Consider the following 13,403-nt stretch of genomic DNA (forward strand, 5'->3'; position numbering starts at 1 on the left):
CATCTCATCACATCCCTGAGTGGCTTATGAAAGGGATGACCCAGGGGTTTGTCAGAGGCCCCGGGAGCACTGGGCATACAGAATGGAATAGAAAACACAGGTCAAGAGGTTGGGCCCCTCATGTGGGGCCTTTTACCTCCCAGCCTGGTAACCTCACACTCTCTTATACACACACACACTCAAACAAGGCTGAAGCAGCAGTTACTCACCAATAAGTCGGTCAGCAAGGCTGACAGGCTGTGAAGAAACCCCGGCCTTGTAGCCTGTCACCTCTGTGGGGATGATGACTGCCTGGCAGACGTAGGCTGTGATAGATTTGGAGAACCCTGACTCACCCTCAGGAATCCGGAGGTCAGTGACGTTGTCGGTGCACACAGACATTTTCCTACCCTGGTTGGGGAATTGGGAGAAAGAAGTGGGAAGAAGTGAGTGGGCACAGATGAATTCCCAGAAGGGAATAGGGAAGGCTTTTTTACATCTAAATTTTCAGCTTTCCAGTGGTGTGTTGTAGGGGAATGTTATTCAACCCAGGTCTAATGACAAGACAGATTTGATTTTTTTTTTTTGAGACAGGGTCTTGATCTATTGCCCAGGCTGGAGTGCAAAGGTGCAATCATAGATCAAATCATAAAATAAAAAATCATAACTCAAAGCCTTGACCTCCTGGGTTCAAGTGATCCTCCTGCCTCAGCATCCTGAGTAGCTGGAACCACAGGGGAGTTTTGTTTTGTTTTGTTTTGTTTCTTTTTGGTAGAGTTAGGGTCTCTCTGTGTTGTCCAGGCTGGTCTTGAACTCTTGGGCTCAAGCAATCCTCCTGCCTCAGTCTCCCAGAGTGTTGGGATTAGACGGGTGAGCTCAGTCAACATTTTCAGTGTTATAAATTTTATTATAAATGGTGCTAATCTGGTGTCTCTTAGCTTTTTTTTTCTAGATTGTAAAAAGTAGATGAGCTTAAAAACTGAAGGAAACCTTTACATTACAATAAAACAAAGAGTTCTTTTGTCTTTGAACTAACGATCTGTGGTGTGGCAGTACACCATAAGCATTTCTAAAAAAGGAAAGGAGTAGAGAAGAAAATACACCATTTCCCCAAATTCCCACCTTCATAGCTCTTCATAATTCACTGAGTGACGCTTTTGCTACATGGAGGCTGCTTTAATCAGTCTTATTTCCTAAATGATCATGACCTGTTATTTCTGAGGCTTCATTTTAACCTCTTCAAAGACTTCTGAAAACAAGAAATAAACTAGTCTTTCATACATTAGTTTATTTCTTGACATGTTCTTTATATAAACACCCATCAACTTCTTTGTTTGCTGCAGAAGATGGTCGGCGCTCTATGATGTGAAGGCCTTACCAAGTCAAAGACTGAATGCTCAAGATGCTCTTTAATTTGTAACTGTTTTTTTTTTAGATGGAGTCTTGCTGTGTTGCCCAGCCTGGAGTACAGTGGCATGATCTCAGCTCATTGCAACCTCCACCTCCCGGGTTCAAGCAATTCTCCTGCCTCAGCTTCCCAAGTAGCCGGGACTATGGCTAATTTTTGTATTTTTGGTATAAACAGGGTTTCACCATGTTGGCCAGGCTGGTCTTGAACTGCAAACCTCAGGTGATCCACCTGCCTTGGCCTCCAAATTGCTGGGATTACAGGCATGAACCACTGCACCCAGTCTATTTTGTAACATTTGAAATGAACTTTCCAACTTCTAATTGTGGCTTGTTTGCAGTTTAGTCACGTGCAGTGGTGGGATTAACCTTGACATTTCTGCCTTTGAATTTTGGATCTGAAATATTTGCAGCAGCATGAAATGACTGATGGTGACAATCTTTCCTTATAAAGCATTTCATGTTACTTTCTTTTGTACTGTCAGCAAAGAGACATGAGGATGAACCAGAAACAGTTGATTTTATCTAGCCTGTAGAAAACAAGCAACAAATGCAGTGATTGCTGAAGACTGCTTTTTCAAGGAAGGGGAAAAAAATCCTCCTGGATACTTTTAAATATACTCATTCTGAGGAAATAAAGGGCAGGTCAAAGTAAAAGAACACCTTATTTTAAAATCTTTATTTTCCTAAGTGGTTATAATCCTGAATATTTAATTTTAGGGGGAAATGTCCTCAGGGAGAATAATATTTAAAAATCTTTGAGGCTGGGCGTGGTGGCTTACGCCTATAATCCTAGCATTTTGGGAGGCAGAGGCGGATGGATCACAAAGTCAGACGTTCGAGACCAGCCCGGCCAACATGGCAAAACCCCATCTCTACTAAAAATACAAAATTAACCAGGCGTGGTGGTGGGTGCCTGTAATCCCAGCTACTTGGGCGGCTGAGGCAGGAGAATCAATTGAATCCTGGAGGCGAATGTTGTAGTGAGCCAAGATCGTGCCACTGCGCTCCAGCCTGGACGACAGAGCCAGAGCAAGACTCCGTCTCAAAAAAAAAGAAAAAAAAAAAATCATCTGAAGCTCCCCAACCCCCTGCTGCCTGAAGGATTTCTGGTTTTCTCCTGTGTCTGTCTCTGGCCTCTGATCCACGGGCCTCCCCCATTCAGTTCTCACCCTGTCAGCTGGCATACCTTACCTGGTTTCCACAGAGACTGAGAGTAAAGTGATGGAAGTATTTCAGCCCTTTGGAAGTGAAGCTTGGCCCTCCAGCAAGAGTGACAGTGTTTGCCAATGCAGAGAAGTTGTAGTTGAAAGTCCTGGTCGGAGTGTGGTGTGAGAAGGTGCAATCGTTGTAGCACAGAGAGTGGATCTGATGGGGAGAGGGACGGGTCAGGCCAGCTGCTCAGGCCGGCCTTGAGGGGCTGCGGTGGAGAGTAGCAGTTTTCTCCCCAGTCTGGTCCCGCCCAATTGGGGTAATGAGGAGGAAGAAAGGATTGGGGTGGCCAGTAAACGAAGTGAAACAGGCACTAGTGGGATTGATGTATATGTTGCCATTCAGTTGTTAGCACATACATGATGGACAAATCCAAACCGATTATTTTTCAGAAGGGAGTTCAGTCAAATTCTATAGCCTTATCCCTGTGCCTAGATTATAGAAGCCTCTCAAGACACAAGAGGACCCTTTTTACTTTCGAGCAGAAGACAATGAGGTGCTACTAGTCAGGAAAGGGTATCTGAGATGGAAGAAGAGAAACCCCTCTTGCTCCCTCCTCCCTCCCTCACAGTGTAAAACTCACTGAACCCTGCTGCTTCCTGTTTCTCAGGTTCTCTGTAGGAAACTGAACTCCAAAAGGAAATTTTCTTCCCATAAACCCTTTCATTGCTCTGTTTTAGGGTCACCATTCAGAGGCAGCCGCACACAACTGTCATTTCCTCCCACAGCAGCAGAGGGAGCTCCAGGGAAGGAAGGTTGTGGCGAAAGTCCAGGGTACCCCAAAGAGGTTGCCAGGGGTCTGTAGAATCGTTGCACTTATTACACAGATGAACTAGGCAACGTTTGTGGAGTACGTATTGCTAGTGCCTTACAGATGTATGTGATCAGTAAAATACAAATTCATTTAAAAGCATCGATTAATATCTAAGAACTTTTAGTCATAAGTACTTCTCAGATGCAGAAAGTTTATGGGGACAGCAACACTGCTTATCCACTTTACTTATTTATTAGTTTTTAAAGGTGCCTTTATTTTTATTTATTTTTAAATTAGAGACAGGGTCTTGCTCTGTCACCCAGGCCGGAGTGCTGTGGCACAATCATGGCTGATTACAACCTTGAACCCCTGGGCTCAAGTGATCTTCACACCTCAGCCTCCTAAAGTGTTGGGATTATAGGTATGAGCCACAGCACCCAGCCTTTTCCCGCTTAGGAAAGGAATCCTTATACTTGTAAAGCTGAGACGCCACTGGGATAGAAGATAGCAATGCCAGTTATTCATATGTCCCAGCAATGGTTGGGTTTCTATCTTTTCAAAGAAGAAGGGGCAGATTTCCATAAAAACAGGCCAGATTGGACAATGCTGAATATAAACCACAGGCCCCACCCCACTGTTCCTTCCCTCTAGGTCTCTGCACAGATGCCAAACAACGCTCTGGACCAGACAGTCGCCAACCTCTCTTACCTGCCACCTGAAGATGAGACTTGTCAGTGACTAAGTCCTGAACCCTGGAAATCAAGCCCTGCTCACCCTCCACAGTCACAGCCTAGATGGATGTCCTCCAGGACTCCAACCTAGGAGTATGCTAAGGGGAGCACTTGGGTATCAGCCTCTCAAGAACCCCACCCAGGACCTAGCATCTTCTGATATCATCCAACCAGAGGGCCAGGTTTAGAATGCATCCCAGACTACAGGTACCTTGTTGCTCTTGGTCCCTGGACCGCAGGGTACACAGGCCTGGACACCATAAGGCTGGTGGGCTTTCAGAATTGTATTAGGGGGGCAGGAGTGGCATGTTCCTGAATCTCGGTCAATATAGTAACCAGCAGGACAAGAGGTGCAGGAGGAGCCCACATCAGAGGCTTCTAGGGCACAGGGATGGCAGTAGGAGGCCACGCCATCCACGACATTGGTGACATTGATGGAATAGATCTTGGCAACGTCATTGGTGTATTTCCTGCTCTGGAGACAAGGAAACAAGAGAGGAGAGGGGAGGCCTGAGACAGCAGCAACAATTGAGGCCTCTCGAAAGAGCAAGGTACTTAATCTTTCATCCTGTGTTAGTCAAGAAGAATCTTACAAGCATCCGACTCTTTGTACTCACTTGCCAGTAGCTCTTCACGTGCAGCTGGTGTCATTTTAAAATGAGACTGAACCATTTATAGGACATACAAAAATATTAAGTGCCTTGGGGAAAATACACAATGGATACTGTTTTATGAAAAAAGCAAGTCTTTTCCTTGTAAACGAGAAAAAAAGATATTTGTAGAGAAATAGAGTGTATAGGAGATGCTTCAGATGTTAACTGGTTTATCTCTGGGTAGCGGGATTATGGCTGATTTTATTTCTTGTTTTTGTTTATTTCTATTTTCTGAGTTTTCTGCAATGAGCTTGTATTCCTTTGAGTTAAGAAAATAAAAGCAGAGTTGTTATTATTTAAAAAAAACAACAAGTCTGGTACCACATGTATCAGGGCAGGGACTACAAGGAGGGCCAGCTTATTTCTTACGGTGTCATCTTTCCAGGAAGTCATTTGGACAAGACTAGGTGGTCCTCAGAGGGCTGGGTTAGGAGGCAGTTTTCTGCTCAACTCCCTAAGACCCTTCTAACCCTTGGATTCGGAACTTCAGACTCATACTTAGGCTAATGCTAAGGATCCTCCTGGGTTCAGAGTGTCTCTCCTGGGAGCTGGGTGTCTGCGGAAGGGGAGAAACTTACTGCTTCATGAAAAACAGTCCTCTGGAAGGCCCAGGTGAAGCTCGTGGTAGCGTTCTCCTCAATGATGTAGGTATAGGACTGTTTGCCTTTGGAACCTTTCCAGGTCTCCACAGGAGTGTTGGTCCTAGAATTCACACCCTGAACCCAGGACAGACAAGTGAAGAGGGTGTGATGGCCAGAGGGAAACTGGGTGCCCATGTGGCTGCCATCCCAGTGCCATCACGGTTGGTGAGACCCTTGTTAAACTGTGAAGTCCCTGCTGGTCAGTCTGGGCATTTCCTCTGTGGAATCACTACAAGTGGGGTGTCAGTCACATGGACACACCAATGGGGCAGATAGGACTAACCCTCCCCTGGAGGCCCTATAGCGGGCAAAGAAAGGAAAACGCACCACCATGAAGTAGAGCTCACAGTTCACCGAACAGATGGTCTCAAAGACAAACGTGATTCTGGCCACCTCTTTATTCTCTGTGTCTGCCATCAACGACTGTGGAGGTCTGCAGGGGCAGAAATTAAAAGTCCGTTCTAGAGGCCAGGCAGTGCTCACTGAAGAGCCCAGACCATAGCAGAGGGTCTGCTGGGGGACAGGATTAGGTTCTGAGTATGACGGAAAGTGTGTGGACTAAATCCAATTCTGCCCCCCTAGCTATGTGACCTTGACCCAGCCAAACCATAGTTTCCTCATCTGCAAAATGGAGGTGATAAAATCTCTTTCTTACCTACCTCCCATCATTGCGGGCAGACCTGAAGGCATGACAGATGTGGAGGTGCTTTATAAAATGCTGTATCACCTCACTAGCAGAATATGGTCTGCAGACCCGCAGCATGGCCATCTCCCTGAGTTTATTAGAGCTGCAGAACCTCAGGCTCCTCCCAGACCCAGTGAATCAGAATCTGCATGTTAATGATTCCCAGGTGATTCGTGTGCACATTTAAGTTTGAGAAGCACTGCTATCGTAAGACTGTAAATTGTTGACATATACTCAGCAGCTCTCTCTCCAGCTCTGGGGAACTTTGCTGGGGTTAGAGGAGCGGAATTTGTGATCCAGCAAAGTCCTGTTTGGTCCTACTTTTGGGAAAGAGAGAGCTGTGCCCAAGTGGGCTGGGGTGGTAGTGGGGATGAGGCAGTAATTTACTATGGCAATCGGATTTGCAAATTGGAAAGCACTTTTCGAGTGTTATTCCAAAAGAGCCTAAAAAGTTTACTTGCCTTGCAAACACAGGCTGTATCTGGCCAGCTCTGAGAAATGTGTGTTAAGGGAAGGCAAACTGAGCACCATCCCAGGGATAGGGAGCAGGGACCTCGAAGGAGGGAATGAAGGTGTCAAATTGGCAACGGGGAAGCCCATTCAGTGGTTGCTCCTTATCTTTAGAGCTCATATAAGCAGAAGAGTTCACTTTGACCTTGAAAATTCATTCATGGCTTTCCTTTTGGCTTTAGTCATTTGCCTGAATTCTGAGGACTTCCAGTTCTCAGTATCTCTATGCAGTCGTGTTAACCAGTGGGTTGGAAGAGCCATCTCAACCTCAGTCCTAAATCACACACTGGTTTTGTGGATGAGGGGCCCGGAGCCCAAACAGATGAAGTGACTTTCCCAAGGTCGCACAGCCAGTAAGCAGCAAAGCACGAGTGCCCTTTCAGTCCGGTGTTCCTTCCACCACACCACACAGCCAGGAGATGTGTTTGTGTGTTTGTTTAGTGGAAAATGAATTTCTTGTTGCCCTAGGTCTTCTTGGGATACGGGGACAAATATGATAATAAGAACAATCCCTCCCAATCTTCTTGCCCCAAATAAAGATGAACTGGCTATGGGCATTTCTGGCCCTATTATTTTTTGGTGTATTTTTTTGTTTTGTTTTGTTTTTCTAATCTGAAGTGATGCTGTGAGGAGGAAGAATTTGAATAGCATGTGGCTAATGGATGGGAGAAGCTACGCGGGATGAGAGAGCAGTCGGTAAATGAACATGGACGGCTTGAAACACGTGTTAGCATTCAGGTTACCTTGGTCAAACTACGACTGTGCCCTCTGTTCTCAACTGACATTTGAAATGAAATGAAACACAACCCCAGAAGCCCTCTCCTCTACAATATTCCCAAATACTTGGGATTCAGATATGGCCAAGCTGGCCTGGACGACCGTGGGCTGTGGATTCCTCACCTAAATCCTGGCACAACCAGAGTGAGAATCATGAAGTCGTTGTCTGAGGCTCCAGCAGCTGTGTAAATGTGATCACCAGCCACTTCCCAGCCTGAAAAGGAGAGGGGAGAGTTAATGTCCTTGTGCTCTTGGGTGCAAGGCAAATGTGCACCCAGATGACACTCTGGAAGGGAGGTGTGACACCATCTTTTAAGGTGTCCAGAACCACCACTGAACACGGACCATGTTACTTATCCTGCTACTTTGGTGGAAGACCCTGAAGCTCTCAGAGCAAGACCTTTGAAGTGCATGCTTATGTTTCTAGCTCTGTTCCTTCCTCTAAAGCCATCTCGGCAGGACATATGTCCATGAGGAGTGGAACTTTCAAGGGAATGCAATAGCTTATTTTTCTTAGACATCACTATTGTGAAGAAATGTGAAGCTGGGAGAACTGAGGGTGTGCAGGGAGCTGACAGCTCATGACACAGGGGGAGGCAATTACCTGTCATGCCCTTGTACTCGAAGTTGATCCCACTGAGAACGGTCGTTTCCATGTTTGTGGGCAGCGTGTTCCACCATTTGTATTCAAATCCCACGGCAGGTTCAGTTCCCGCAGGGCAGTGCGTACAATCTGGGGAAGCACAATATCCAGTCATTCAGCGGGAAGGCTGCGGCCACTCTGACTGGAGCTGCTGCCACACAGACAAGTGGCGACAGTAGCGAGCAGCCAACAAGCCTGGCTGCTGAGTACTGCTGCAGGAAGGTGTGTCAGGCTGACTCAAAAACATTCTGACAACGTGTTCAACTAACTCAAGATGTAAACACTGGGCCTTCATTCCAATATGCCAGCCATCCTACTTGCCCACCAAAATTGCCATTTCAGAACTTAAATGTACCTTCTAGTCTGATACATGTAGTTTATATTATTATCACATTATCATTAAATGCATTCATATTAACAGGTACACAGATCCCCCCAAGGCAGCATGGCTTATAGGTTCTGGTTGTGTCAAGCTGGTCATCCCAGCCCCCTTAAGCCTTCTAGTCAGCATCTCTGCCATATGCTGGAAACTCTGCTTTGAGGATTGGGCACATTCAGGCCTGAGTCACATTCGCAGTTGGAACGAGGAGAAAGGAAGGCGGCCTCAAGTCTGGCTCTGACCTGCAAACAAGGCCAGCCCTGACCTCTCTTCTCCTGAATTTAGTCTTCAGAGGCGGCCTGGTCCTTACCGCCTCCCTTGGAAGGGCGGAGTCTGCATTCAGCTGGCCACTCTGAGTGCCCACGCAGCCCACCCGCACAGTTGACGTGGGGCTGGATGTGAGGCAGGGAGTGGGTTGGGGAGGGGGTTACCTGAGCCATTGGAGTAGGAACCGTATGGGCAGGGCTCACAGGTGCTGTTGCTGGTTTTGAAGAAGCCCGGGTTGCAGGGTGGGCAGCGGGTCTTCACACCAGAGGCAGGCAGCTTCACCGCCCCCTCAAGGTCCTCACTACAGATTTTCGGCTTGGCCCATTTGTACATGAGCTGTGTCTGCAGAAATGGATTAAGTACAGCTCAGCCTGTGTGAGATTTCAGACATCTTTGGGACTCTACCTTGAGGATGGGGGTTGGGGGCAGAGATCCAGATTCTGGGCCAGATAAGAGTTCCTCTGGAGGGATGGAAACTTTGCGTTGGTCACTGACGTATCCTAAGCACCGAGCCCAGTGCCTGACTCATGGCTGTGCCCAATAACTATCTGCCAAATGAATGTTGCCCGAGTGACAGGGAATAGCTCTAATGAAGACTTTATGACAGAGGATGTGGGACCAGTTGTCTTAGAGAAAGCTCCGATTCCACTGTAGAATCCTATTGCTATCAAGGTCACAGGAAAAGGAGCTGGTGAAAATCCCAGAACTCAGAAAGGCACAGAGTGGAGGTGACTCATATGCCCCCTGGGGAATAAGGGGGTGGCTGAGATGTCCCAACTTACTGTTTGAGTGGTGCATTCTTTGATCTTTTATTGATTGGGTCAACCTTTACAGAAAGCCTAATACATCTATGCGCCAGACCTGGTGTCTCACGAGATGAACAAGACATGGCCCCTGCATTGTGTGCAGAAGTGGAGATGACCCTCAGGAGACCCCAGCTGAGTCAGGGGTGAAGGTGGGCAGCTCCATTCTTCCCATATGGCCCTCAGATCGAGTCACAGACAAAACAGGGCCCTTATGGGTTGCACTGAGGGATTGATGAACATGATCTGTGCAGCATACCATACGCGTGAAAGGAAGGATGACTAAGGCCTCTATCCATAGTTTTTCAAGGTAAGAAACAAGTCCTTGCTGGGAGCAGTGGCTCACGTCTGTAATCTCAGCACTTTGAGAGGCCGAGGCAGGCAGATCAGCCTGTGTGAGTTAAAGATCAGCCTGACCAATATGGTGAAACCCCTTCTCTGATTAAATCCCGGCCCTTAATAAAAAAAGAAAAGAAAAAAAAAAAGAAAGAAACCCCTTCTCTACTAAAAAAAATACAAAAATTAGCTGGGCATGGTGGCACATGCCTGTAGTCCCAGCTACTCGGGAGGTTGAGGCAGGAGAATCACTTGAACCCTGAAAGCGGAGGTTGCAGTGAGCCGAGATTGTGCCACTGCACTCCAGCCTGGGCAACAGAGCCAGACTCTATTTAATAAAAGAAAAAAAAGGAGAAAGAAACAAGTCCTTAAGGAGGGATACAGGCTGCCTTAATTGATGGGGAGCCCTGGGCTCCTCCTCCCCCTGCTCAGCTTGGCCTTCCTCCCTGAGAAGGGCTGCGACAGCCAGAGCCCCAGGCTTGAACCCCACCTGCCTCCTGTGAGTCTCAGGGAGAGGAGGTCCCAGGAGCCAGCACACTGAATCAGGCCTGCTCTTGGAACAGCACATTCAGTAGCCCCAATGGATGGGCCATCCTGGTCCCTGAGAAATGACTGAGGCACAGCCAAGGTCAGAAACATAATCATAGGAGCCAGCTTGAGGTGTGTCCCTTCATTTTAAAATACAGTTTAGAAGACAAACTGAATTACCAGACTGAGCAGAACCCATGTGGGAATAAGGCACAAAGCAGAATTCTGCCAGCCACGGCTGGGGAATGCATAGTCACACACACTCCTGAAAGCACACGCTTCAGTGCTCCTCCTCTGAGCTGGGCTTTGGCTGTGCTGTAAGGTGGGAACACAGGCTTTGGTCTGACCCAGCATCTAAAGGCCCCGGTGGTGGTCAGGCCAAGGCAGACACCCGGGCTTGCAGGCAGCAAACACACTACTGATCCAGAAGACCTTGGTGTGAGCCCAGAGAGGGAACTGAATGGGGCAGAAGGGAGGAAAGACAGCCACATTCAGTCACATGTTATGAACAGGAGGGAGAAGAGCAGCAGGATTAATTGTCTGCCTTTCATTAGTGAGTCAGCCGAGACCAAGAAAATGAAAATAATTTTTACAAGGTCATACAGAATACCAGACACCACGGAACTGGGTCTAAGGTGCAACTGACAAAACACAGCCATTCTCTCACGGCTGCTGGGGAAGGAGATGATGCCCCAAATACGTCAGGGAGGTGGTGGTGGTAAGAGATGATATGAAAAATATTCATTGTTAAAGACCAGACTTTAAGCCATGCTTAGTTAGGAAAGGGAGAAGTCAGCCAGCCATCCAGCCAGCAAATGTTTATGCATCTTAAGAGCCAAGCATCATGCTTAGTGCTGAGTGCAGAATTCCCAACTCCTGGTTCTATCCCCTCGAGCGTCTCTGGCTTAGGGGATAGAGACAGCTCAACCAGACCCTTCTCCGTGTGCCTCAAGCCCTTCCCTGCTCACTTACGCAGTTCCTCCACCTACCAGGCCCCGCAGCTGCCGCCTCCACTCCTGCTGTGCCCACTGCCTGGAAAGCTCTGTGGCTCCTCCCTCATCTCCTTCACGCCTCTGTGCAAATATCATCTCCTCAGAGAGGCCATCCTTACCCTTTCTAAAATAGCGGCACCACTATCCATCATTCTCTATCTCCTAATCCGGGTTTATTTTCTTCCTTCCTACCACTTACTACCAATTGCAATATTATACACCCATCTGTCTCCCTCCCCAACAAGACTTAAGCTCCCTCCATAAGAGCTAGAGGTTCCCTCAGTTTTCTTAACTGATACATACCTAGTGCCTAGCACAGTACCTGGCACAGAGAAGCTACTCGATAAATATTTGTGGACTGTTGACAAATGGCCTCCTCTGAGAGGCTTTCTCTGCTGCCCCCACCCCAGGTCCTGGTCGCTCCTCTTCTGGGAGCTCCCAGTTCCCTGCACATCCCTCTGGTTGCCTTGATTAGGCTCATGTTTCTCTCTCTCCAGCCTCCCACGCAGGACTGTGAGCTCCCTGAGGGCAGGAGCTTGCCTCGGTCATCCCTGACTCCCCAGCCTACAGCACCCTGCCTGACACATCAGTTAACCTCAGAGTGCTTGTTGACTTAGTAACAATGTAGACTAGGAGAGAAAGTTCTTTCTGAGGCAGAAAGCCTGGAGGAAAGAGAAGCAGCAGAAACGGAACAAGTCAGGCCACAAGCAGGAATCGTTCAGTGCTAGCTCACAAATGCAGCGCCGAGGGGCAAGGCTGGAGAGCTCCGGGAAAACACTGTGCATGACGGGCAGGCGCTGCCCCAACGGGCTCGGCAAATAAAAGAAGCCAAGCAAGAGAGAATGAAGTGGGTTTTTGAAACAGAGCGTATGTATATAAACAGTGAAACAGATGCTGCAAAACAGTTTCTGACCGGAAAATGAATGAAGAGGTCTCATTTTGCCCCCTGCCCCACCTAGCCCTGGGGTTCCCTCAAAGGTCTGTGGGGTTTTAACTAGTGCCAGGGTCATTGACCGCTGGAGCTCCAAATGGTGGCAAAGCTCAGGGAGTGAAAGACACTCCATCTGGGGCTAGGGGCTCCAAGACGATGCTACCTACCTCTCCGTTGGCATCACAGGCCGTGTGTGTGTAGAAATAATCTTTGTCTGTGCAAGCTGGGCGCACGTTACAGGAAGAGGATCCTTTCTCTAAATTGCCAAAGCAAGAAGAAATATTTGGAGTTACATAAGAAAGCTGAGCTCCCGGCCTCTTCATGGCCCTGTGACCGCCAAGCCCCCGCGTGCATTGCCACGCAGATATTGCCGGAAGTAGAAAATCCTGCACACTCACCCTTTCCCTTGCCTCAGTAGGGTCATTTCCAGTTCCCCAAACCCTGCTCAACCATCCCTTTGCACCTCTGCCAGGTGATAATGAAAAACCACTATTTGCAGCCCTCCGCCCAGCACCCCCCCAGCCCCCTCATCCCGTGAGCCTTGGAGCAGGAGATGGAGAACTGGCTTCTTCAAAGGACCAGCAAGGAAGGGGGATGGAAATAGCCTCTTGCAGGTTAACCACCACCAACCCAAGTTCCCTGAAACCTGGGGAGGCTCAGAAAGTTCACCATCTTCCAGGTACCTTAGTGTCTTGACTGTGGGTGTGGTTTTTCTACTCCTGAAGTGCTGAAGTAAAACATGACTTTGCTTTCACACTCATTTCAAGCCTTTCTGTGAATGTTCTGCTATATGCCTAGGATGAAGGCCTTCCACCTTTGAAATTTCCTTTTCTTCATGCAACCATTCTACACAAATCTGGTTTATAATTTCCTTGGACTCCACCTAACACATAAGGTTCTCTCCACTTGCCTCAACCCAAGTGTCCCAACACTAGCTTTATTATTTATTTATTTATTTATTTTTGAGACTGAGTTTCACGATCTTGTTGTCCAGGCTGGAGTGCAATGACATGATCTCGGCTCACTGCAACCTCTGCCTGCCGGGTTCAAGTGATTCTCCTGCCTCAGCCTCCTGAGGGATTACAGGCATTTGCCACCACTCCTGGCTAATTTTGTATTTTTAGTAGAGATGGGGTTTTTCTGTGTTTGTCAGGCTGGTCTCGAACTCCCGACTT

At 47.9% G+C, this 13,403-nt stretch overlaps 1 protein-coding gene across 3 annotated transcripts in view; it reads right to left on the minus strand.

Moving 5' to 3' along the window:
• Positions 1 to 13,403, minus strand: part of ELAPOR1 (endosome-lysosome associated apoptosis and autophagy regulator 1) — an 87,030-nt gene that overhangs the window by 8,916 nt on the left and 64,711 nt on the right. For all 3 annotated transcript variants that reach the window (XM_012468045.2, XM_012468043.2, XM_064372737.1), the window contains 9 exons: positions 12,396 to 12,484; positions 8,803 to 8,980; positions 7,954 to 8,082; positions 7,473 to 7,563; positions 5,705 to 5,810; positions 5,315 to 5,452; positions 4,295 to 4,558; positions 2,581 to 2,754; positions 210 to 390 (listed from right to left, as the gene is read on the minus strand). In XM_012468045.2, the coding sequence (XP_012323468.2) occupies positions 210 to 390; positions 2,581 to 2,754; positions 4,295 to 4,558; positions 5,315 to 5,452; positions 5,705 to 5,810; positions 7,473 to 7,563; positions 7,954 to 8,082; positions 8,803 to 8,980; positions 12,396 to 12,484 (1,350 nt within the window). The remainder of the gene's footprint in view (positions 1 to 209; positions 391 to 2,580; positions 2,755 to 4,294; positions 4,559 to 5,314; positions 5,453 to 5,704; positions 5,811 to 7,472; positions 7,564 to 7,953; positions 8,083 to 8,802; positions 8,981 to 12,395; positions 12,485 to 13,403) is intronic.

The sequence above is a fragment of the Aotus nancymaae genome, unplaced genomic scaffold, assembly GCF_030222135.1.
Source record: "Aotus nancymaae isolate 86718 unplaced genomic scaffold, 86718_ANA_hifiasm-v0.15.2.pri h1tg000007l, whole genome shotgun sequence".
NCBI classification, from domain to species: Eukaryota; Metazoa; Chordata; class Mammalia; order Primates; family Aotidae; genus Aotus; species Aotus nancymaae.